General features: G+C 63.9%; 2 protein-coding genes across 2 annotated transcripts; one reads left to right on the plus strand and one right to left on the minus strand.

Annotated features, from left to right (window-relative positions):
- Positions 1 to 322: 322 nt before the first annotated feature.
- DMTN (dematin actin binding protein) lies at positions 323 to 15,458 on the minus strand. Its single transcript, XM_087938747.1, has 16 exons — positions 15,385 to 15,458; positions 15,020 to 15,346; positions 7,929 to 7,990; positions 7,053 to 7,126; positions 6,110 to 6,265; positions 5,820 to 5,864; positions 5,524 to 5,632; positions 5,070 to 5,126; positions 4,831 to 4,986; positions 4,148 to 4,254; positions 3,961 to 4,066; positions 2,866 to 2,930; positions 2,406 to 2,456; positions 2,083 to 2,148; positions 1,898 to 1,978; positions 323 to 1,791 (listed from the first exon to the last, which is right to left on the minus strand). The coding sequence occupies exons 1-16, from the start codon at positions 15,456 to 15,458 to the stop codon at positions 1,678 to 1,680; spliced, it is 1,650 nt and encodes a 549-aa protein (XP_087794873.1). The 3' UTR covers positions 323 to 1,677.
- Positions 15,459 to 19,631: 4,173 nt separating this feature from the next.
- PBDC1 (polysaccharide biosynthesis domain containing 1) lies at positions 19,632 to 20,883 on the plus strand. Its single transcript, XM_026715266.2, has 6 exons — positions 19,632 to 19,777; positions 19,866 to 19,931; positions 20,016 to 20,075; positions 20,163 to 20,303; positions 20,382 to 20,493; positions 20,592 to 20,883. The coding sequence occupies exons 1-6, from the start codon at positions 19,742 to 19,744 to the stop codon at positions 20,717 to 20,719; spliced, it is 543 nt and encodes a 180-aa protein (XP_026571051.2). The 5' UTR covers positions 19,632 to 19,741; the 3' UTR covers positions 20,720 to 20,883.
- The last annotated feature ends 8 nt before the right edge of the window (positions 20,884 to 20,891 follow it).

Raw genomic sequence — 20,891 nt, forward strand, 5'->3', positions numbered from 1 at the left:
AGGCCCGGGGGCAGGACTCCACAGAAGACCCTCTCAGAAACAGCCCAATTAGCTGGAGTGCTCTAGAACCGAGGTCTCCAACCGTTTCATCTTCACGACCGGCCGAGGGGGGGTGGTTCCACACAAGCAGCGGGCAAGTGTGCGCGCCCCCCCGCTTGCCTGCCCTTTGCACGAGGGGACGGGTGCAGCCTGGTTCTCCACGGCCCAGTGCTGGGCCACGCCAGGGACTGGGGGCCCCTGCTGTAGCGTTCCGCCCCCCGAGTGAGTGGAGCCGCCTACCAGCCCCGGTTGGTTCCAAGGAAACGCCAGGCCAGGTCGGAGCTTTCTGAATAAAGCGGCTGCTTCACGTTTAATTAAAAAGGGGGAACAGATTGTCACAGATCTTAACATCAGCCAAAGTAGGTTGGTGGGACTGAACGACGCTGAACAACATTCACGGCAGTAGCGCTCTACATTTGCACAGAGTGGAGTGGCGGGGAAGGGGGTGGCGTGGGCAGAAACCCTCGGGAGGTGGGGGGGGTTCTGGGTGGAGTTCCAGTCTTTGCAGGCAGTTCCCACCAGTCCCTGGCGCAGCTTTGCTCCCCGGCAGCCGGGCCGAAATGCAAGAGGAGCTGCTGCTTCCTTCATGCCCGTCCCAAAGCGCCCGGTTCCTTAAGGGCCCATCAGGCCGGAGCCTCCCTTCTGCTGGGCCTGGCGTCGCCCTTCGGAGGTTGCTGGCCAGGATGGTTGGAGAGGCCCCACTCCCACCCACCCCCACCCCAACCTGAGTCACCCAGAGTCCCTCTTTGCAGGGAGCTTCCGGCAGGTCCCTTGGGGTGTTGCTTGATTCTCCTCGGGGGGCTTTCCTTCTCACGGCTGAGCTGCAGGCTCCCCCCCCACTTCAGGGCCTGCGCCGAGGAAGGGGACTTCGGCCTCTGCGCCCGTCAGCCTCATCTCGGGATGCCCTCCTGCCGCCAAGTGTCCACCTCTGCTTGCTTGGCGGGCGATGGAGGGACGGGGCTCTGCGCACTCCTGGCTCAGCCGCCTGGGAAGGTTCATCCGCAGACCAGTCGCTGCTCTGGAATGACTTGAACTGCCCCAGAGACAGTTGGGATGCTGGGCGATCTTCAGAGGGGCGTTTCTGGGGAAGGGGGCGGAGGAAGAGTGCCGGGGGCCCTCGTGCCTCTCCTCCTTTTTGTGGGGCAACCCCTCCACCCCCGAGGCAGGACAGCCGGAAGCCAGCGGCAGCCAGGACAGAGACCAGGACCGCCCAGAGCCCCCCTGGAAGCCCAGCCCGGCTGCACTGGGAAGGCCCAACGGCCCCCCAACTCTGAAAAGAGGAGGGTCCCAACTGCCTGGGGAGGAGAACCAGGGAGCTGGGAGGGAGAGAGTGAGGCCATCGGCCCCGGGCATCACTCCTGCTGGGTGGCGGTTGAGGAGGGGCCTTTCTGCTGCCAGGAAAGGGAGCCCCCCTTTCCCACCCAACTGCTCCAGGTTCTGGCTCACGCTCGGAGGGGGCAGCTGTGCACTCCCAGGTGGCTGCCCGGCTGGGGCTGCCGGCTTCCTTCCTTGGGGCCGGGGGGGGGGTGTTCCTTGGCGCCTGCCCACGAGGCGCCCTAAAGCCTCTGCGATGCACGACACAGGCGGGGCTCACGCTGGGTGGGCCGGAGGGTGGCGGCGGCGACTGCTGCGAGGGGCTCAGAAGAGGCCGGCTTTCTTCTTCAGCTCGTTCCGCTTCCACAGGGCCAGGCGGGAGAATTCCTCCAGGGACGTCTCAAAGACCCGCTGGAAGTCCTCGGGTGACAGGTGCCGCTGGGGGGGGGGAGGAGGAAGAGGAGGGTGGTGGGAGGGCTCCGCTTGGCCCAGCCCCCACGGCTAAGCCTGGGCCAGAGGGGCAGGAGGGGGGGGGGCGCCATACCTCCAGTCGCGTCCGGTCCACTCCGGGCGGCAGTTTGACTCGCCCTCGGTTGGTCACCACCAGCATCTCGTAGGGATAAATCTTGGGCCAGGGAGAAGCAAAGAGCCAGCCGGTCACCAGGCCTGTGGAGGGAGGCCTGGCTCTGCGCCCCCCTCCCCTCCCCTCCCCGGTGGGCTCTCCCTCACCTTTTGCTCCAGCATGCTGGGGAGGGAGCTGCCTCTGTCCATGCGGCTTCTCTGGCCGTTCTGCAGGGGAAGCGGCAGGGGCCCCTGAGTCCCAGGGACCACAGGGTCCATCCCATGGGGCCCGGGTGGGGGTCCCTCCTGGGCCTGCCCCTCCCGAGTCCAGGGGGGCTGAGGGTGGGGAGAGGCGTCCGTGGGGCCTCCGGGCTGCTCCCTTCCCCGTCAGGGTGCCTGCTCACCTGCAGTCCTGCAAGAGAGAAGGGAGAGTGAGGCTGGGGAGGAGCAGGAGGACCCCGGGGGAGGGGAGGGGGCCGGGAGCGTCTCGTACCTGGGCTGCCCCTGTCACTGCTGCCGGATCCAAACTCGGTCGACTGCAGCTGCGGAAGGAGAGGAGCAGAGCCGCGTCAAGGCAGGTTGCTCTCCCGCCTCCCGCCAGGCTGGCGACAAGGCACCAGCAGCCACCAAGACGCGGCTCTCCCTGCAGGGCTGGAGCCTGAGGCCCACCCGCCGGGCCCCGGGGACGGGACGGGCGGGCGTGGTGGGACAGGCGCCCCCACAGGCCTGCTCAACGCAAACCTGGCCAGAGGAATCGGGGCGGGAGGGACGGACGGCTGAAGCCAGGGAGGTTTGGCAGCGGTGGGAGCCCCCGCCCAGCACCCACCTGCTCTGACCCTCCCCTGCCCCATCTCTGGGCAGCCAAGGGCAAGAACAGCCCGGGGGGAGGGGGGAACCCAGGAAGGCCCTTCCCCGCTTCCTTGCCTGCCTTCCCCGGGGGTCTCCGCTTACCCGGGCAAGCGTGTGTCTCCCAGAGGCCTGGAGCGATGCCGATTTGGTGCTTCCGCCATGCGAAGCTGGAAGGAAGAGAAGCAGCCGGTCCCTGCAGGGCCCTGCTCTGGGGGGGGGGTGCTCAGGGGGCGGCCCAGGAGCGCCTTTGGCTGCCACAGGGGAGGAGATCTGGCCTGGGGGGTGGGTCTTCCGGCTGGACGGATTCTTGCCTCTGAGGCTCTCCAAGACTTGTGGATTTCAACTCCCAGGACTCTCAGCAAAGCTGGCCGAGGAATTCTGGGAGTTGAAGTCCACAAGTCTTAAAGGGGCCCCGGTTGGAGAGCCCCGCTCTCAGGAGCGGCCCCAGAACAGGAAAAGGCCCAAACGCTTCTGTGGTTAATTCCCAAACTGGGTGGCCTGGACTGGGATTGGAGGCTTTCCCAAACTCAAACTGCCCAGCATTTCTAGCCTCTTTGGGGAATGGAAGGAATCCCGGCTGCAGCGCAGACTTTTCCCGCCGTCCGGTCCTGAAGGCGAGACTGGCTGCTCCTCTCGTGCGAAGGGCAGGGAGGCAGCCGGGTCCACGGGCGGCCAGGGCTGAAATGCCAATCCATGGCGGGGGCAGCAGCTGCCGTCTCCAAAGCCTTACTGGGCATCTGCCAGCCTGAATGCCGAAGGGCAGCCTCGCCCTCCAGGACAGCTGCCCCCTCGGCCCTCTCTAGCCCAATGGAGAGGCAGCCTTTACAACAAGGCGGTCCTTGCAAGGCCGCGTAGCTGCACGGAAAGGCCAGGCCAGGCCAGATGGGTGGAAGGCCCTCTCCAGGGCACTGGGCACTCCAGGAGCCCCAGGAGGGGAGGGGATGGTTCGGCAGGGACTTGGAGGCAGGACCGGAAGCCGATTCCTCTGGCCCTCCGGAGGACTCTCCCCCTCGTCGGAGCTCAGGGGGGCTCTGGAGGGGGCCCCCATCTGTCGGGGCAGCTTCCTGCTCTGCGGGGGAGGGGGAGATCAGATCCTCTCCAAAGTCCCTTCCCCCTTACATTAAATCCGAGGGGTCTCTGCAGACAGCCCCCTCCGCCCCTCCTCAGCAGCAAATGGGGGCAGGGGGCATGACTCACGGGCGTGGAAGGGAGTCCGGTCTGGCAGGGAGCGCGTCTTCCTCCGGACTGGGAGCGATTTCTCCATCTCCTCCTTCAGGATGAGCCTGCCCAGGTTGGAGGCCACCTACGGGGGTGAGAAGGACGAGGGCTGGAAGGAGCCCGCGACTGACCCCCCGCCCCCTGCCCCCCCAGCGCTTCCCGCTACCTTGCTCAGCTCTTGTTCCTGCAGCTCCCGGAGATTTCGCATTTCCTCCGCATCCTCATCCAGCTCCTCGCCCCTCTTGGCCGCCTTCTGCCTCCGCCACTCGGTCTCTGGGAGGGGCAACCAGGGCTTACAAACTTGGGGTGGGGGTGGGGGGCTGGGGGTGTCCCCCTCCACAAAAGGGCTGGGAGCTAAAGGCTTCTGCCCTGCGATACGGGGAGGTCCCCCAATGAGCAGGGGTCCTTCGGGGGGGATCCGCGTTCCAAAGGAGGCTCGGTCTGGAACTGGGGCCCTTGTGCCCCCCCCTCCCGGAGCAACCCTGGGGGCTTCAGAGCCTCTTCCGGGTTTGGGGAGTCCCATCGGGAGAAGGCGGAAGAAGCCTCCTGCCTGAGCTGGGGGGGGCACTCTGTTAAGGGGGGGCAGAGTGGGCGCAGGTGGGGGGCTCCCTCCAGATGGCGTCCTGCCCTCCCCCGCCCTTTCCCGGGTGGCCCTCTGGTATCCCCCAGGGCGGCTCTTCCGTCCCCCCCGTCCCCCCCCCCGCTTGCCTGCCTTCCCTAAGGGCCGCGAGGGAAGCCAGCAGCGGAGGAGGAGGAGGGGGAGGGGGGGGAAGGGTCCCCGGAGCCTCCCGAGCGCTTGTCTGTTGCTCGGAGCAGCCGCGGACCGGAGGGCTGGGCGAAGACACCTACCCACGACGGCCAGGGAGGGCGGGCAGGGCCAGTAGTCCGTCTCAATCTTGGCTGGCTGGCTGGGGTCCGGCGGCTGAGCCGCAGGGAACTTGGAGGATTCAATGATCAGGCCCTCCATCAGCCGCTTGCTCTCGGGGGTCGGGGCCGGCCCAGACTCTGGAAGAGGCCAACAGCCGTGAGGGCTGGACCAGGCTGCTCCCCGCCCCCGCCCCAGCCCCTCCCCCAGGAGCGGCCCCTACCCCTCTGCTTGTAGATGGGCGGCTTCTTGTAGATGTTCAGCTCCGTGGTGTTGCTCTCTGGGGAAGGAAGGAAGGCAGTTCAGGGCCTCCGTGGCAGGAAGGCGCCCAGGGACAGCCGGCTCCCCCTCCCGTGGGCCTCCCTCCCCCCCCTCGACTGTGGCCCTGGTGACCAAGGCCAAGGAAGCTTTGCGGGAATAAAACCAGCAGCCTCCGGTGCGTGATGGGCCACTTGCCGACCCCTGGAGGAGGAACACCCGAAGGCTGCGGGAGGGGGAGGGGGCGACTGGACTCAGGGACGGCCCTTGGGCCCCTTCAGGCTTTGGGGTGATGCATCCCTGGACCCCTCTGCAGCTCCAGGTGAGCAAAGGCCACTGAGCTTTTGGACCGGAGCGGGGAAGCTGCACCCCAGAAGCCCGGGCAGCCGGGAGCAGGAGGGCCCCGCGGGAGGCTGTACCGGGATGATGGAAGTGCTGGAGTCCAGAGCGGTTCCTGCTGCCGGCCCGGCGCCCGGAGGCCTTCCCAACGCTTCCTGGGGATTTGGCCTCTGCCCACTCGTGGCTGACCTGAAAGCAGGGAGCACATCGATGGAGGGGCCCCAAGGAGGAGGCCCTGGGCCCCCTCGGCCATCCCCCCTCCCGAGAGGAGCAGCTCCCTCCGAAGCTCCCTCACCAGGGGCCAACCTAAGCTGAGCCCCCCCCAAAGGTCCCCCAACTTCCTGCCCGCCCATCCGCCCCTCGTGGGAGCACTTACTTCTGGCGACGGGGGAGGAGAGAGAGACGTGGGCGAGAGCGAGGGCTGCAAGAGAAGCGCCAGGAGAGGCGGGCGTTACTCCTTACGCCGCCCACGGCCCCTTGCAACTGCCCCTTCCCTGCCAAGCGGCTGCTGCGGGCCCTGCGGAAAACCCGCTTGCACGTTTGGATAGCCCTCCTCCACTCCCACGGCCATGTCTGACTGGGGGGCCATGGCGGGGGAGGGCCTCAGCCCCCCCAAAAGTGCACAGCCCCCCCCCCCAGGGCATCCACTTGCAGTGCCGGCCTCACCTCCCGGCTCCTCGGCCGTTCCAGGTGGTCGAGGAGGGAGTAGGTGAAGTGGGGCTCGTAGATCATCAGGTCAGGCCGCTCGATGTCCAGGATCGCCTTGTCCCTGGGGATGGCGGCCAGGTCCTTGTAGCCAAGGACTTCGTTGTCCATCTTGGCCTGGGGAGAGGAGAGGGGAGGCCGGGGGGGGGGGCAGGGGGGCTGATCGATGAAGGCGGCACAGAGAGAAAAGGGGCTTCCACAAGGCCGCCCCGTTCTTCCAGGCCTGGATTGGGACCCTTCTCCCAGGGGAGGAGCTGCACCAGCCAGCACCAAGGTTGTGTAGCGTGCGCCACACACACACACACACACACACAGAGTGTGGGTTCCCTCCAGCTCAGTTTTGTGCACCTCCGTACTTCGATGCCACAAGATCCAGTTTGGTTAAGTGCTTCAGGTGAAGCGGGGAACCGAGTTCGAGACCGGCTGCAGGCACAAAGCCAGCCCTGCAAGGGGACCCCAACCTTTCACAGGGACCCCAGGTTTCCTCCTAGAGAGCCAGATGGATCTGTCAGAGGCTGAAGCCCCCGGACCGCCCCCCCGTCCTAGTGCTGAGGAGCCCCACCTCAACTATGGGGGGTTCTGGTTTCCTTGGTCCGAAGGTCCCCGTGTCTCCTCTGTCCCCCCAGTGCTCTCCTGCCCCTCCCTCAGAACCCCCGTATCTGGGGGGGGGGGTGAGAGGTGGACGGGGCAACCCCGTTTTTGCCCATCGCTGCTCGCCCCGCCTCTTCCTGGCTCAGGGCCAAGGAAGCTTTGCTCACCCCTCCCCTATGAGCCGCACTCTCCCCTCAAACTCTGGGGGAGGGCACTTTCTGCACCCCCTTTCGCCCTCTGCTCTCCCCTCCTGCTGTTCAGCCGGCCGTGGTTTGCTCAAAGCGGGCGGGTGGAGGCTTCAGCCGGCTCTCACCATGATGCTGGAGGGAGATCCGGGGCCCCAGAGCCCCAAGACGAGACGCCGGTGCTCCTGGGGGAGGCCAGGTGCTGCGAGGAGAAAAGAGGAGGCCCGTCAGGGAGGCTGAAGCCGGCCTCCGGCTGCCTGGGCTCCTCTTGGGTCAGCTTGCAAGGTCAGCCTGGCACCCCCAACACTCCGTCCGGCTGCTCCTTCGACCGACCGCCGGAGGGCGGAAGGCAACCCGGAGCCTGTCAGGATCGAACTCCTGGCAGTGGGCAGAGTGAGCCTGCAATGCTGCCTTCTGAGCCACCAGGGGTCCGGGAGGCAGTGGGGGCTGATCCACTGGCAGGTGCAGAAGAGACGCTCAACTCCGGCCTGGCCAAGCGGGCTGGGCAGCGGCCTCTCCTGCTCCTTTGGGAGGGCCGAGGGAGGCCGGGACACCCAGAAGTGCAGCTGTCGGGCCAAGGGAAAGCAGCCATGTGCCCCCCCCAGTTCCCCTGTCCCCCCAAGAGCAGGAAGGGCCAAAGGGCTGGGGGCTCTTTGACAGCGGTGGCTGGGGGGCCTGTCCAACTGGGCCTTCTCTGCAGGGACCCCTTTTCCTTTGACGCTGAGCTGTGGGGAGATGATGGCAATCCTGCCACAGCCACCGGCTGCTGCTGCTGCTTCCCGGCTTCCTGGGGGCCCCCCGTGCTCCGAGGCAGCCCCAAAGGAGAAGGTCTGCAGCCCTTCCAGGCCCCTGGGAGGCTTTCGGGCGCTTCGTGACCCAAGGGACCTCGTCAGGGGTAGAAGGGGGGGGGCTTTGCACGGAAACCCCCAGGCTGAGAGAGCCCCAGGAAAGGGGGACCGGCCACTTTCCCAAATCCACTGAACAAACAAGCCACGAGAAGTTACCTTCTGCAACTTTTCCATTCAGGCTCCACGTTGGCAGCCGCAGCTGGATCACCCAACAAGCCCTGAGAGGGAAGAGAGGAGACAGGGAGGTTAGCAGGCGTGTGTGTGAGTGTGTGAGTGTGTAGATCCGGAAAGGACCTTGAACCCAGGGGTGGGGGCTGGAATCCCAGGGAGGGGGAGGCATTTTCCCAGGTGTGCAATGGAAGAGCAGCACCTTCGCAAGGAGCCTCCGTGTGGGGAGGGGGGAACCCCCCCCATCCAGGTTCTGAACCAGAGCCCGCTCCTCTCGGGCTCACCTCACTCGCCTGGGGTCTCAAGCGACAAGCTCGACCCCTTCCAAGCCTTCCCTGCAGAGCCACATCAAAGCGAGTAAGAAAACCAGGCAGAAGCACTTTTGCCCAGCGCCCTTGAAGGGACCCTCCCCCCCAACGCCCCCCCACCTCAGTCCCTGGTGATTCTGCAGACAGAATGTGACCCGGGAAGGCGCCGAGACGTCAGTGGTCGGCCAGGGAAATGTCCTCCCCTCCAGCCTGACCCAGGAGCCCAAAGGCCTTGGGGATGCCCACCCAATGGGGGTGCCCAGGGTCTCTTTCCCACTGACCCTCCCTGGAGGGCAGCCCCTCAGCTGGGCCCCCGAGGCTTGTGCGGGGCGGGTGCAGAGTGGGCCTGAGCTGACCGGTGGCTGGGCAGGCGGGTGAGGGGGCAGCGGTGGGCCCTCCCAGGCTTAAGAAGGGAAGAGCACTGCTGGGGGGAAGGGAAGCCGGCAGATCCTGTACATCCGCCTGTGGGAAGGGCAGAGATTCCCTTCTGGGGGGCGGGGGGAATGTTTCCCACGGCTGGGCTGCCACTCAGCACAGGAGCCAGAGCTGAGCCCAGCTGAGTGGCCACGGCCGGCAGTGCCCACGCCTCAGCCTGGCAGTCAGGCAGCGGCTGCCTTCTGCTCTCACCCCGCTGGGAGCTCGGCAGCCCCCACCCCCCAACACACGCCCCCCCCCCGGCCCTGCCCGTTGATAGGCTGGGCTGCTTGGTTCCTGCTCCCAAGGGTTAAGTGCCTTTTGCGGGAAGTGGCGCCTGACAGGAAGGGCTCCCGGGACAGCCCTGGCAACGGAGCAGCTGTGCCTCCTGCGAAGGGACAGCACTGCGGCAAGCGGCCCCGAGGAGGAGGAGGAGGAGGCGGCGGCAGCACTGTGGCCACGGCCACCAACAGCTCCCGACTTTCTCTCCTTCTGCTCCAGGGCAGAGCGATGGGAGTCTCCCCGGGGAACCAGGCCCCCAGCTTTGCCCCCGAGCAGCAGTTCTTGGGTTCTTTCTGCCCCCCTCTGCCCCCCTAAATCTGGTTGCTTCCCCCAAGTGAAATGCCCAGGGACAACCGCTGACCCTCCTCCCCGGGTGCTGCCTGCCTGATGCCGGCTTGATGGCTGGAGCAGAGCCCCCCCAGGGTTGAGGCCGGGCGGAGCAGGAAAAACAACAGACGGGCGGCTGCTGCTGGGATTCCCTCGACTCCACAACCAGGAGGCGACTCCGGAAGGAGAAAACTCCAGTCTGGCCCCCATTTCAGGCAGGCGGCGTTCCAAAGCAACCCCCCCCCCTGCCAATAACAGTCCTTTTCTGTGACCAGGTGGAGCCTCCAGGGCTCCTGGCTCTGGAGTAGCCCGCAAGCCCTGTCCCAACCCTCCCCGGTTCACCCTCGGCAGAAACTTTTGGGGCCTGTGATGGGAGCAGCCACCTGTCCTGCTGCTTAGAAGATGCCGAAGGTTCTATATGAGCCTTATAAGGGTTTGGCACCCAAAGTAGCAGAAGCAAGGAGAGCCTTGGGGTGCTGAACCACTTGCACCGGGGATCGCGTCCATCTCTGCACTTCCCAGAGGCTGAATAACACGGAAGCGGGGGCGAGCGAAAGGGCCCCCCCGCCTGCCTGCCTGCCTGTCTCCAAAGCCTGCTGGGGAGGGGCAGGGGCCCTCAAAGGCAGCCTTGGCTGAGCCCTGGAGGGCCAAGGGCAGGGGGGGGCCAGGAGGGCCTCTGCTAAGGTTGGGGTGTCGTGGGGCTCATCTCTGGGGTGCAGCCGAAGTCCCCACAGAACAGAGGGGGATTCTGCTCCCCCGAGCCCCCCACCAGCCCGCTCTGGGTGCCACAGGGAACGCGAGGAGCAGCAGATAAGGCGGCATTCTCTGGCTGGGCAGCCCTGAGCTCACATTTTCCACAGCGCAGATGGCTGGGCGCCTGGCCTGCAGGGAGGAGCCGCTTTGTCCTCCGGAGGGCTTGGCTGGCCGCGGATGCCTCCAGCGGGGGCCCTGGAGAGGTCTCTTCCCTTCCCAGGGGCAACAGGTGGCCATTTAGATGTTCCCTCTTCCCCACTGCAGCCCCTGGACCAGCAAGTGCTGCAGTGAGAACAGAACTCCCGTTGCAGGCAGGGTCTGCGTGAAGGTGGGGGTGCCTGGTCAGGGCTGCTCAAAGGGTCGCCCTTGGCAGCCTCCAGCCCTCCATTTGCCCCCCAGGGTCCTTCAGGTAACAACCACCTTTCAGGAATTGTTTTCTTCTGCCTTCTTATTTTTATTAGCCACTCAGAGCTTCAGAAATGTGTTCCGTTACATAAATAGGATACTTCAAAGCGAGGAATGCGCCTGCCCTTTGGCAGCCGGGCAGGCCACAATCCAAATAAAGTCGCTTTTGTGGGGTTACTTAGGCGGGGCAGACCACAAACATCCCCTCGGCTGCAGGAGGGCTGCCTGTCCGGGGCTGCATCAAGCCAGGAGGATTTGCTTTTGCCACGGGGTGGGTGCGGGGGGTGCCCCCCACTCATTTTGGCACCTGGAGTTAAGGCCCGACCAGAAGTTGGCACACAAAGGGGACTTTCCACCCTTCCGGGGCTGGTGCCCCCCTTAGACCCTCAACTTGGGAGGGTCGCTGCCGCCCGGCTGCCCAGGGCTTCGGGGAGCCGCCCCCACGGACGGCCAGTGGCTGGAGGAGGGGCGGGCTTGGCTTTGACCTCCCCCGTTTTCTGGAGATCCTGGCAGGGACAGCTCCCCCCCCTCCCCGCGCCTCTTGGCAGCACGAGGCTCGGCAGACCCCGCCGCCCCTGGGCCCCATCGCCCCAGAGCCTGGAAAGCGGCGGGGCTCCGAGGGGCGGCCGGGTTCCCCGTTGAAGGCCTCGGCTGCCAACTCCCCGCAGAGCCCCGGCGCCCCCGACGAAAGCCAAGCCGGGCAGAGCAGCCCCCTCGGCGGCCCTCCCGCCCCGGGAAACCGGGCCAGACTCACGCGAGGCGGCAGGACAAGCCGAGAGAGCCCCCGGCCCCGAGCAGGCGAGCCAGGCCGCTGCAAGCGCCTCCTCCGCGGCGAAGCTCCCCGGGGCCCGAGCCGGCAGTCCGGCCGGAGGCGCAGCGCCCGCTCCTTCTCCGGCGCGGTTATCGGCAGCGCCCAGCGGGGCCCCGCCCGCCTCAGCCGCCGCAGCGGCCCCTCCGGCCCGGCCCGCCTGGAGCGCGCAGATAAGGGCGCCCGGCCGCCTGCAGAGCCTCCCAGGAGCCCGGCGGGACCGAGGGAAGCAGCGCGCTCCGGGCCGCGGAAGAAGCGGGGCCGCCGGGCGGAGAAGCGGCCTGCGGCGGGCGGCGGCCCCTCCCTGCCGCCCCGGCCCGGCGCCCCCTCGGGCCCCGCGGGAGGGCGGGGGAGGAAGGGCGCTTGACGGCGGGCCAAAGGCAGCGGGAGCCTCGGCCGGCCCCCTCCCCGGCCTCCCTCCCGGCCAGTCAGCGGCCCCACTTGGGCTTTCAAACCGGCCGAGGAGCCGCCGGGCCCCCATTTTCCTTCTAGGCAGGCGGGTTTTTCTGTGCCGGGGCGGGGGTCCCGCTTCCCCGCCTTTCCACGAAGGTCGCGCCCAGCGGCTCCTGGCCTCAGCCCGGCCCGCTCCTTCCCTTTGGCCCCAGGGGAAGCCGCCTCCCTTCCTGGCCCCGAGGCAGCGCAAAGGAAGGAGGCCTTGTCCCAAGGGATGGCCGAGGGACTGCAGTGGCTGCTTCCTCCGTCCAGAGTCCAGGAGAGCCTCTGCAGGTGTCTCCCCCCCCGACCCCCCCCAAGCCGCCACCATGCAGGCAGACAAGGAAGAGGGGGGGGAGGGAAGGAGGGCATGGCCTGCCTGTCGCCTTTCCAAGACCGAGTGCAAGTGAGGCCGAAACAGTCCCCAAGATGAGGAGAGACCACCGGCATAAGTGCTCCAGCCAGCCATCTCCTCCCTGGGCTGCAGATGCCCCCCATTTCCCTCCCAGGCGGTTCTTCATCCCTGCAGGCCAAACCCAAGAAGAAATTCACTGGCCAGGCCTGGACTTCCTTCTGATGCCACCCTGGCTACTACGATGCTCTCCCAGCCTCTCCTGCGTTTCTCAGGTCGGCTTTAATTTGCACAACTCGAAACACAGGGATGATGTCCTCGGAGGAGAAACCAGAAATCTATTTCCAGTGGCAACAGGTTTCAGGGTTCCACTGCAGACGGTGCAACTGCGCACAGTCCCGGGATGCCTCTCCCCGAGTGTGGCGTAAACCCCAGGACGACTGGGGCCTCTTTTGCCGGCCCCATGGCTGAAGAATTCCCTTTCTGCGGCTGCATCTGGAAGAGCCTCGGGGAGCCGTTGCTGCTGGGCTGGGCTGCCCGTGATCCAGCACCTGCCAAGTGGCCCTCTGAGCACCCCGGTTAGATGGCGGAGAGGGGGAGCAGGCAAGGCTTCGGGGGTCTTGCAAGTCCCCTGAAACAGTGGGAGGGCCAAGAAAGCACCTCTCTCTTTTCCTTGGTGGTCTTCTGTGAACAGCCCCCACCCTCCCGGATTGGGCCCACATGTAGTCTGAAGACGGGTGGGATGATCGTACCGAGGAGTCTCTTCTTCCGGGGGATCCAATGGGGGCCCCCAGAAGTATGTGGGGTCTTTGAAGCCTGCCCTTCATGTGAATCCTCTCCTTACTTCCCCTCCGTGTGATCTTTGTGGGTCTTGGAGTTAATCCATCTCCCCTTGAGTCACCTGAAGCGATCCAGGTGAAGGGAAAAAACCCTTTACCTCTTCTCTGCCATAAACACATTTTGTCTGGGCAAGCAGGTGTCCAGTAATGTATTCTAAACGCTTTTAGAACGTAGATGCTAAATGTGACATAAAGCATAAAAATAAAACGTACTTTTATTTTATGCACTTTCATTGTGGCATTGTGGGTACTTGCTCAGGGAGTGTGGAAAAATCTCTCTCCAACTGGGGTTTGGGCAGAGAGACTTAAAGGGCGTTTTAAGGGCAGCAAATCCATCCGGGTCCCTATGAGAAACGGAAGCTTTTTGCTTGGGCCCAAGAGGTGGGAGGGACAGGCGGCCGTCTGCTCCCACTGAGCTCTTGCAAACAAGAACCTGGCTATGATTTCTTTAGGCCTGCGAGCCTGACTTCCTGATAGTAGAGTTGCCCAGAATCAGAGGGATAGAAGCTTCTCTGCACTGATTGGGGGTGAGAGGATTTCTTTTCTTCTGTTGTCTCTTCCCTCCTCTGTGGAATTATTCCCTGTGAACTTCCAGAGCTGATAAATGGCAGAACGGCCAACGGTGACAAGGACCAACCTCCTTCAGCGAGAATCTTTCTTTCTGGATCCAGCCAAGGGGCTGCAGGGAAGAATGGCCATTGGGGGGGGGGGGGCTCTGGGCTTGGCTCCGGGGCTCAGCACACCATGTGCCGATAAGCCATGATGGGTGCAGTGGCGGTAAGTTGTTTTGGTAGAAACATCACTAGAGAAACACCAATTTTCGAAGCACTTCAGTCTTGTAGGTTTTGCTGCAAGGGCTTTGCTTTCTCGTGGATGCATTTTTCCCCCCTGACATTCCACTGCGGCCTATAATTCTGTCACATAAATGTACTATTCTGCATCTTTCACTCTAAGACAAGAGAAAGCAGCTTTGACATTTCTTTTAAGAGCTGGAAGGGAGCTACATGGGTGTGCAACCCACTCTTGAAGGAGCCGTCACCAAGGCAGAGTAGCCTCTGTGCTGTATTGGATTTTCCTTTCCTACCTAGATGGTTTTCATTTTGCAAATTATCTGACCTACTTTTATTTCCTCTGAAAATCTAATGTGTCTCCCTTCCCGCCGGGCATGGGCCCTGGCGCAGCCTGCTTGGCCCCCCACTCCAGCTGGGGGAGGGCCCGCCGACCAGCCTCTCCCTGCCCAGCAGCTCCCCCAGCCTCCAGGAAAGGCCCCCAACCCATTCCCAGGTTCAGGCCACGGCCTGGTTCCTTCCCCTTGACCGACCGAAGCTCTCGGGCTTCTTCTCTTGCCCCCAACCCAACAGACCCGGAGAAGGCAGCCATGAAACCTCGGGGTTCAGCCGCCGGAGCTGATCGGGGGACTGGCAGGCCGGCTCCCCTTACTCCCCCCCGAGAGAGAGGAGCCTCCAGGGCGGGATCCTCAGGGCGGAAGGCCCGCCTGCCCTGCCGCCTGCCGCGGGGCCAACGGGGCCTGGGGCAGCCAAGCGGGGAGGCCAGCTTGCCCTCCGCGGCAACCACCCAGGAGCGGCGCCGTTGGGGCCGCCTCGCCGGCAACGCCCGTGGGGGGGGAGGGATACGGGGACACAACGGCGGCCGGAGCCGAGCCGGCCACTGGAGCGGCGCAGCCGGCGAGCAAGACAGGCGCATGCGCGCTTCGGCCGCCGCCACCTTCCCCTCGCCGTGAAGCGCGCCGGGCGAAGCGCCGGGCAGGGGCGGCCGGGCGGGCCGGGCCCGAAGGAGGCGGGGGCTGCCCGGGGCTCTCCCAGCTGGGCCCGGACCGCCGCCTGAAGAGCGCGCCCCGCCCGCCCGCCCGCCCGGCACCCCGCCTCGTCCGGCTGCGGAGGCCGAAGGGCGCAGCGCCAGGGCGGGCAAGGGCCGCCAAGGGTCTCCGGCCCCCGCAGCGGAGAGCGGCCCCCGACCGGCTCGGAGCCTCCTCCGCGGAGCCCCCCCCCCCCCGCAGACGCCCACCGAGCGCGGCTGCCAGACCCTCCGGTCGGCCGCGGGTCCTTCTCCCGGGGAGGCCGGCAGGTGCAGCGGCGCCACTTCCCGCCCGCCGGAGCCTCCCGCCTCCCCGCCAGCGCCTCCCGCCCAGGGCCCCTTACCGGCGGGGACGGGAGGCGCCGCACAGCGGGGAAACGGGCGCCCCGCCGAGCCGCTCCCTCTGCCCGCCCCCTGCGGCTCCGCGCCTGGGCGGCCTGGCCGGGCGGAGGGGAGACGAGCCGCGCCGTGACGAAGCAGGACTGGGCGCGCCGGGCGAAGCGGAGGGCGGGCAGCTCTCCGGCCGCAGCCCCGCCGCCCCCGCCGCGCCTCCCTGCCCGTCGGCCGCCCCGAGCGCCGCTTCCGCGGCCCCGGTTCCCCCGCGGAAGGCGGACCGGCTGCCCCGCGCCCGCAGCGCCTCCCTCGCGGGGCCCAGCGGCGCAATCGGGGAGCTGGAGCGAAGCGGCGCAGGAGGAGACCCGCCTCTCGCCCCAAGTCGCCCCGGTGCCCCCCTCCGCCTCCGGGCCTACCTTCACTGGAGCCGCTCCGTCCTGGGGGCGCCATCCGCCCCGCGGCCAGCATCTCTTCCCGCCGCCGCCGCCGCCGCCGCCGCGCCCGTCACCTCCGCGGCTGAGCAGATGCCGTCGCCCCCGGCAACCTGCGCCCGAGCCCCCCGCCCTTCGCCGCCGCCGCCGCCGCCGCCGCCTCCCATTGGCCGGGCGCAGAATCGGGCGGGGCTCGGCTGGGCGGCGAGGGGGCGCTCAGGGCCCCAATGGACGCGCGCCGCGCTCCCCCCGCGCCGCTCCCGACCGGGCGCCGCCCCGAAAAACTCCGCCGCGCGCCCGCCCCCGCAAGCGCCGCGGCGAGCGGAGGGCGCCTCCCTGGCAGCCCGGGGGGCCTCGGCCCGGGACCCTGGCGAGGGGCGGCGTCTGGGCGTTGCCGCCTTTCGGGCCGGGAGGTCGCGAGAGCCGCGCCGCTTCTGGGGCCCGCCGCTGTCCCGCCGGGGCGTGGAGGGGCAGCGGAGGCAGCGCAGCGGTTGGGCCGGGTTGCCGGCCTGCCAGAGCCGGGAGGAGAAGCTCAGGCTCTCTGGACGGGATGCCGACCGAAGGGCGTCCCGCGAGGGGCTCCAGCCCGCCAAAGCAGCGCCCGAAGGCAGCGCCCGGAGCCGCGGAGGGAGGCCAAGAACCGAGGGGGCTGCGCCGCCGCTGGAGGCTTGGAAGAAGAAGAAAAAGGGCCTGGGCAGCCCCTTGTCGGGAATGGACTGGAGCCTCCCGCTTCAGCTGGGGTTGGGCTAGAAGACCTCCAAGGTCCCACCCGACTCGGTTATTCTGCTATACCATAAGGGAAATAGGAACGCCGGACTTGATACCCGTCGGAGATCCAAGTGAGCCTAGTTGGAGCTTTGTGACCCAAAGGTTAGAGGGGGGACCTAGAGGGTCTTCCTACCAGAGAAGAAGAGGTCGAAGGGGTCGAAGCGCTAGCAACTTTGCGTGGGAGAGTGACATGTCATACCGGAATTGAATATAATGCAGACAGAAGCAATAGAACAAAATCAAACAGTGTCTTAGACTTTTAAGAGAGTTCATTTCAACATCTTTGTAGAGCTTGGGAAGGACTCCCTGGGTTAAAACCTTAATGGGAAAAATAACTCAAAAAGTTTGGGAAACTGAGAAATGAGATTATAAAAGTCCTGTTTTGAACAGTAACACTGAAAAATAAAGAGATGCCGGAAGATACCAGCATGGTTGCATAAAGAACTCTCTAATAACAAAAGACAGAAAAAAACAAGTATAAAACTAACCAAGGCACAATATCAGCATGTGGCCCAAGCTGCTACAAAGATGGTTGGACCAGTTCACACACACACACACCTCACCACCACCTTTTGTGTAAAGACAAAGAAGGAGTCGAGCAGTTTTTCTTTCTTCCTGCTGTCCATCACTTCTTTGCCATCTTCCATTAGTGGATTGTTTCCTTGACTTTTTCTTATTTTTTTTTAATGTTGAAATAAACTTTTTAAAATTATTTTTGAAATTTGTTGCAAGTCTTAGCTCATTCTGAGCCTGGGTTTTCCCGACCATCTTTGCAGGTTCAAGTGATGTGCTGGTATTCCGCCTCTTTCTATTTTTTTTATACTTGTCCTTTTTATCTTTCAGTTTATCGTAATTTTTTGTGTGCAATCATACAGGTTTCTTCTTGGATTTGTTGTTTTCCTTTTTCAGTGGTGGTGTGCTGGACTGAGCTTTTATGATCACATTTTTCAGAGTTTCCCATGCTTCTTGTTTTTCCCTTTAGGATTTTCATCTGTGGAATCTTTCCTAGTCTCTCTTTGAGTTTGTTAAAAAGAGTTCTTTTAAAATGTAAGACACTGGTTGGATTATGTTCTATTGCTTGTGTTTGCATTATGAATTCCAATATGATGATGTGGTCACTCTTGCACAAAGTTCCCATAACTTTAACCTCTTCTTCTATTTCATCTGTTAGTAAAAATTAAATCTGCCCCTCTAGTTCCCTCCTCTACCTTTTGGGTGACGAAGTTGTCAGCTATGTTCATAAGCGGATCTGTTTGATCTCCCTCTAAGTGCAGAGTTTGTCTCCCAGTTGATGTCAGGGCAGTTAAAGTTCCCCATTACTTCAATGGTGTGTTTTCTGCACACTTCAGTTAACTAATTAGCAAAAGGTTCATCTATTTCCTCTGCTCAGTTGAGTTGCCTATAATACATACTTACCACAGTCATTCTTTCCCCCCTTTTCTATTAACCCAAATGCATTCAAGGAGGAGACATTAGGGCATGTTGACAGGTGGCCATGCAACTTCTCTTCCAGCAAGGAGAGCCCCACCACCACCTCCCAGAGTCTGTTGCATTGGTGAACAACTCTTAATGTTAAGACACTTTTCCTGAAGGATAATATAACGAAATGTACTATATACTGTAATAAACTTATTTCTTGCCCTAGCTTCTTGGACAGTGATTCAAACCCATCTTCCATATGGCAACCTTTTAGATTCTTGAAGATAGCTATCTTTTGATCATCTCAAGGATAAATATACCCAGGTTCCCCAATCATTTTTCATTCCAGTTGGTCAGTGTCCCCCCAATATATAGTGCCCAGTGCTGGACATATCTTCTATATGTGGACTGACATGCACAGGGAGAACAATAACTTCCTTTGATCTTGTCTTTATTGAAGATGCGTTTTTCTTTTGCAGCCAATCCTTCCGAGTCTCTGATCCTAACCTTTTTGTAAATGCTACTATTGTCTTCCTTATGCACAAAGCCCTCTCACCCACTCACATTCTCTCAGCCCTAGGAGGGAGGGCAGTGCAAGCCACTTCTGAAATCTTGGCAAGGAAACTGCAGGGATGAGTCCAGGCGTGTCCATTCCCTGCATCTAAGGTCACACCTTCAGTTTATCCTTCTCAAATGTAGGGTTTGTCTACGATCTGGTTGAAATTCTGCCCTTTGCTCCAAATCATTAACATCCTTCTAAATCTCTAAGGTATTTGCTATTTTCCCCATATTTTCTTTGAAAGTTGTTCATTTTATTTTTAAACATATTATTGAAACAATATATAAATATATGGAGTATCGGTGGGCTGTTGACGCTATTTGGGCACGATGATTCAGTCGCCTGTGTAGCCATCTGATATAGCGCAGCATGGCCCGTCTTCTGCCATCTTCTACAGCAGGGCTGTGGTAGGGCTGCCCAGGCACACTACGTCCACTGCAGTTCTTCACCCCAGTGATTTGGGGTTTTCTAAAAGATCACTCAAGATGCTTTGCTCTTTCTGACAGACCCAAAGTGGCTTGAGAAGGTCAAGTCAGTGCATTAGATGATTAAGGGGCTGGAGGCTAAAACCTATGAAGAACCGTTCTAATAAGAAGGGACTTTGGAGGTCTTCTAGTGCTAGTCCGGCCCCTGCTCAAAGGAGGAGATCCTGGGTCATTTCAGACCAGTGACTGTCCCGCCTCTTCTTAAAAGCCTCCAGTGATGGAACCGCCATGATTTCTGGAGGCAACTTCGGTGGCCCTGGTTCATTGTCTTCCTGGTTGTGAGGAAGTTTCTCCTCCATTCCAGGCAGCTTCCGTACTTGGTTAGTTTCTATCCCTTGTTTCTTGTCTGGACTTCAGGTGCTGAGCCCCCTCCTCTTTGGGGCGGCCCCTCAAATACTGGAACCCTGTCACCCCTGGTCCTTCTTTGCTCCAGGCCAGCCAGACCCAAATCCTGCATCCGCTCTTCCTATGTTTTAGTCTCCAGCCCCCTAATCATCCTGGTTGCTCTTCTTTCTCTCTCCCACAGAGAGGAGGGATCGAGTTATGCTCCGAGGCACATGGGGGCACAGCGTGAAATTGGTCGGAGAGAGAGCCAGCCTAGAAGTAAAGAGGCCTTTTCCAACAGTCAGAACAAGGAATCAGTTGGACAGGTTGCCTCTGGGAGTTGGCTTTGCTCCATGGCTGGAGGTTAGAGGGGGCAGCCATTGGACTGGGGTTGGACTAGACCACCTCTGGGCTTCCCTTCTCCTGTCACCTTCCTCCACGCCTGCCTCCCCACCAGGCAGGGCCTCGCGGAGCAGGGAGGCTGCCAGGCGCAGAGCTCAGCTTTAATACAGCATAAATCGTCATCACGGGCCGCTGCCGAGAGAGAAGCGGGGCCGAGGCCGCTCCAGCCCCGAGGGCCGCGCCGGGTCCCTCCGGCCGGGAAGAGGAGGCCGGGGCGGCGCGCTTTCTCCCGGAGGAGGGCCGGGGGTCCCAGGCAGGCGGGGCCTCCGCGGGGCGGGCCCGGCGCTCCCCTTCCGGCCTCGGCCTCCTCCTCCTCCTCCTCCTCCCCGGAGCTGCGAGGCCGGCATGGCGGCGGCGGCGGCGACGGGCCCGGGCGCGCTGGTGAGCGGGGGCCGCGAGCGGGGCTGCGGGCGAGGCCTCCGGGGCCTCCGGGCGCCGCCTCACCGCCTCTCCTCCTCTCTCCCCGCAGGGCGCCCGGGAAGCGGCCGAAGCGGCCCACGCGCTCTCGCTGCCGGCCGAGGCCTTCGGGAACGACGTGAGTGCCGGGCGGGCGGGCGGGGGTGTCCGGGGCGGGGGGCGGCTCGGGCTCCGCGCTGACGGCTCTCCTTCCCTCCGGCAGCCGCGGCTGGAGGCGGCCTGGGCCGAGCGCGCCTTCCAGCACGCCCAAGTCTACTTCCACGTGAGTCCGGGCGGGGCGGGGGGTCCCCGGGGCGGGGGTGGGGGGCGTCCGGCCGAGGCCCCGCTGACCCTTCCGGCTCCCCCGCAGCTGCTCTCGGCCGCTGACCCCGCGGGGCTGAGGCTCACCCGGGCCGACGACCGGATCTACGCCGCCTTCCGCCGGAGCTTCCCCGACCTGCGCGTCGACCTGCTGGACGTGGAGGCGCTCAAGTCGGAGCCGGCCAAGGAGGTGCGGGGAAGGGGAGGGGGCGAGGAGGGGGGCGAGGAGGGGTCGCCGGGGTCTCACCGCTCCCTCCCTTCCCCCCAGAAGTGGCGCCCCTTCTGCCTGCAGTTCGAGGGGGCGGTGGAGGACTTCAACCTCGGGACCCTCCTGCGCCTCGACTGCCGCCGCGGCTACTCGGAGGAGAACTCCGTGCTGGGTGAGCGCCGGGCGGGCGGGCGGGGGCGGCTGGGGGGGTCGCCGGGGGGGGGGCTTTGTCCGCCGTGACGCCCCGCCTGCCTCGCCTCCTCTCCGCAGCGCCGCGCATCCAGTTCCTGGCCATCGAGATCGCGCGCAACCGCGAGGGCTGCAACGGCGCCGTGTATCGCAGCGCAGCCGCCGCCGCCGCTCCAGAAGCCGAGCCGGACCCGGCCGGAGCCCGCTGAGCGCCTCGCCGGACCGGACCAGAGTCGTGCGCGGATCTCCGCCCCCCGCGGGTGGCCTGGGACGGGGGCGAGCCTCTCTCCCTCCCGGCCCTTCGCCTTTGTACGGGCGGCCCCCGGAGGTCGCCCCGCACCCCGCTTGTAAAGAAGGGCGAATCCCCAGATTGCCGTTTGT

The sequence above is a fragment of the Pseudonaja textilis genome, chromosome 9 (genome assembly GCF_049901715.1).
Source record: "Pseudonaja textilis isolate UNSWEBS1 chromosome 9, rPseTex1.2, whole genome shotgun sequence".
Classification (NCBI taxonomy): Eukaryota; Metazoa; Chordata; class Lepidosauria; order Squamata; family Elapidae; genus Pseudonaja; species Pseudonaja textilis.

What these genes read in the sequence shown, in the direction of transcription:
- DMTN (XM_087938747.1), bottom strand. Translation starts at nt 15,458, where the DNA reads ATGGCGCCCCCAGGACGGAGCGGCTCCAGTGAAGGTAGGCCCGGAGGC. An exon ending in GAATGGAAAAGTTGCAGAAG is followed by an intron (nt 7,127 to 7,928) that starts GTAACTTCTCGT and finishes TTCTCCTCGCAG; the next exon opens with CACCTGGCCTCCCCCAGGAG. An exon ending in TGGACCGGACGCGACTGGAG is followed by an intron (nt 1,792 to 1,897) that starts GTATGGCGCCCC and finishes CCCCCCCCCCAG; the next exon opens with CGGCACCTGTCACCCGAGGA.
- PBDC1 (XM_026715266.2), top strand. Translation starts at nt 19,742, where the DNA reads ATGGCGGCGGCGGCGGCGACGGGCCCGGGCGCGCTG. An exon ending in CGACGGGCCCGGGCGCGCTG is followed by an intron (nt 19,778 to 19,865) that starts GTGAGCGGGGGC and finishes CTCTCCCCGCAG; the next exon opens with GGCGCCCGGGAAGCGGCCGA. An exon ending in ACGCCCAAGTCTACTTCCAC is followed by an intron (nt 20,076 to 20,162) that starts GTGAGTCCGGGC and finishes GCTCCCCCGCAG; the next exon opens with CTGCTCTCGGCCGCTGACCC.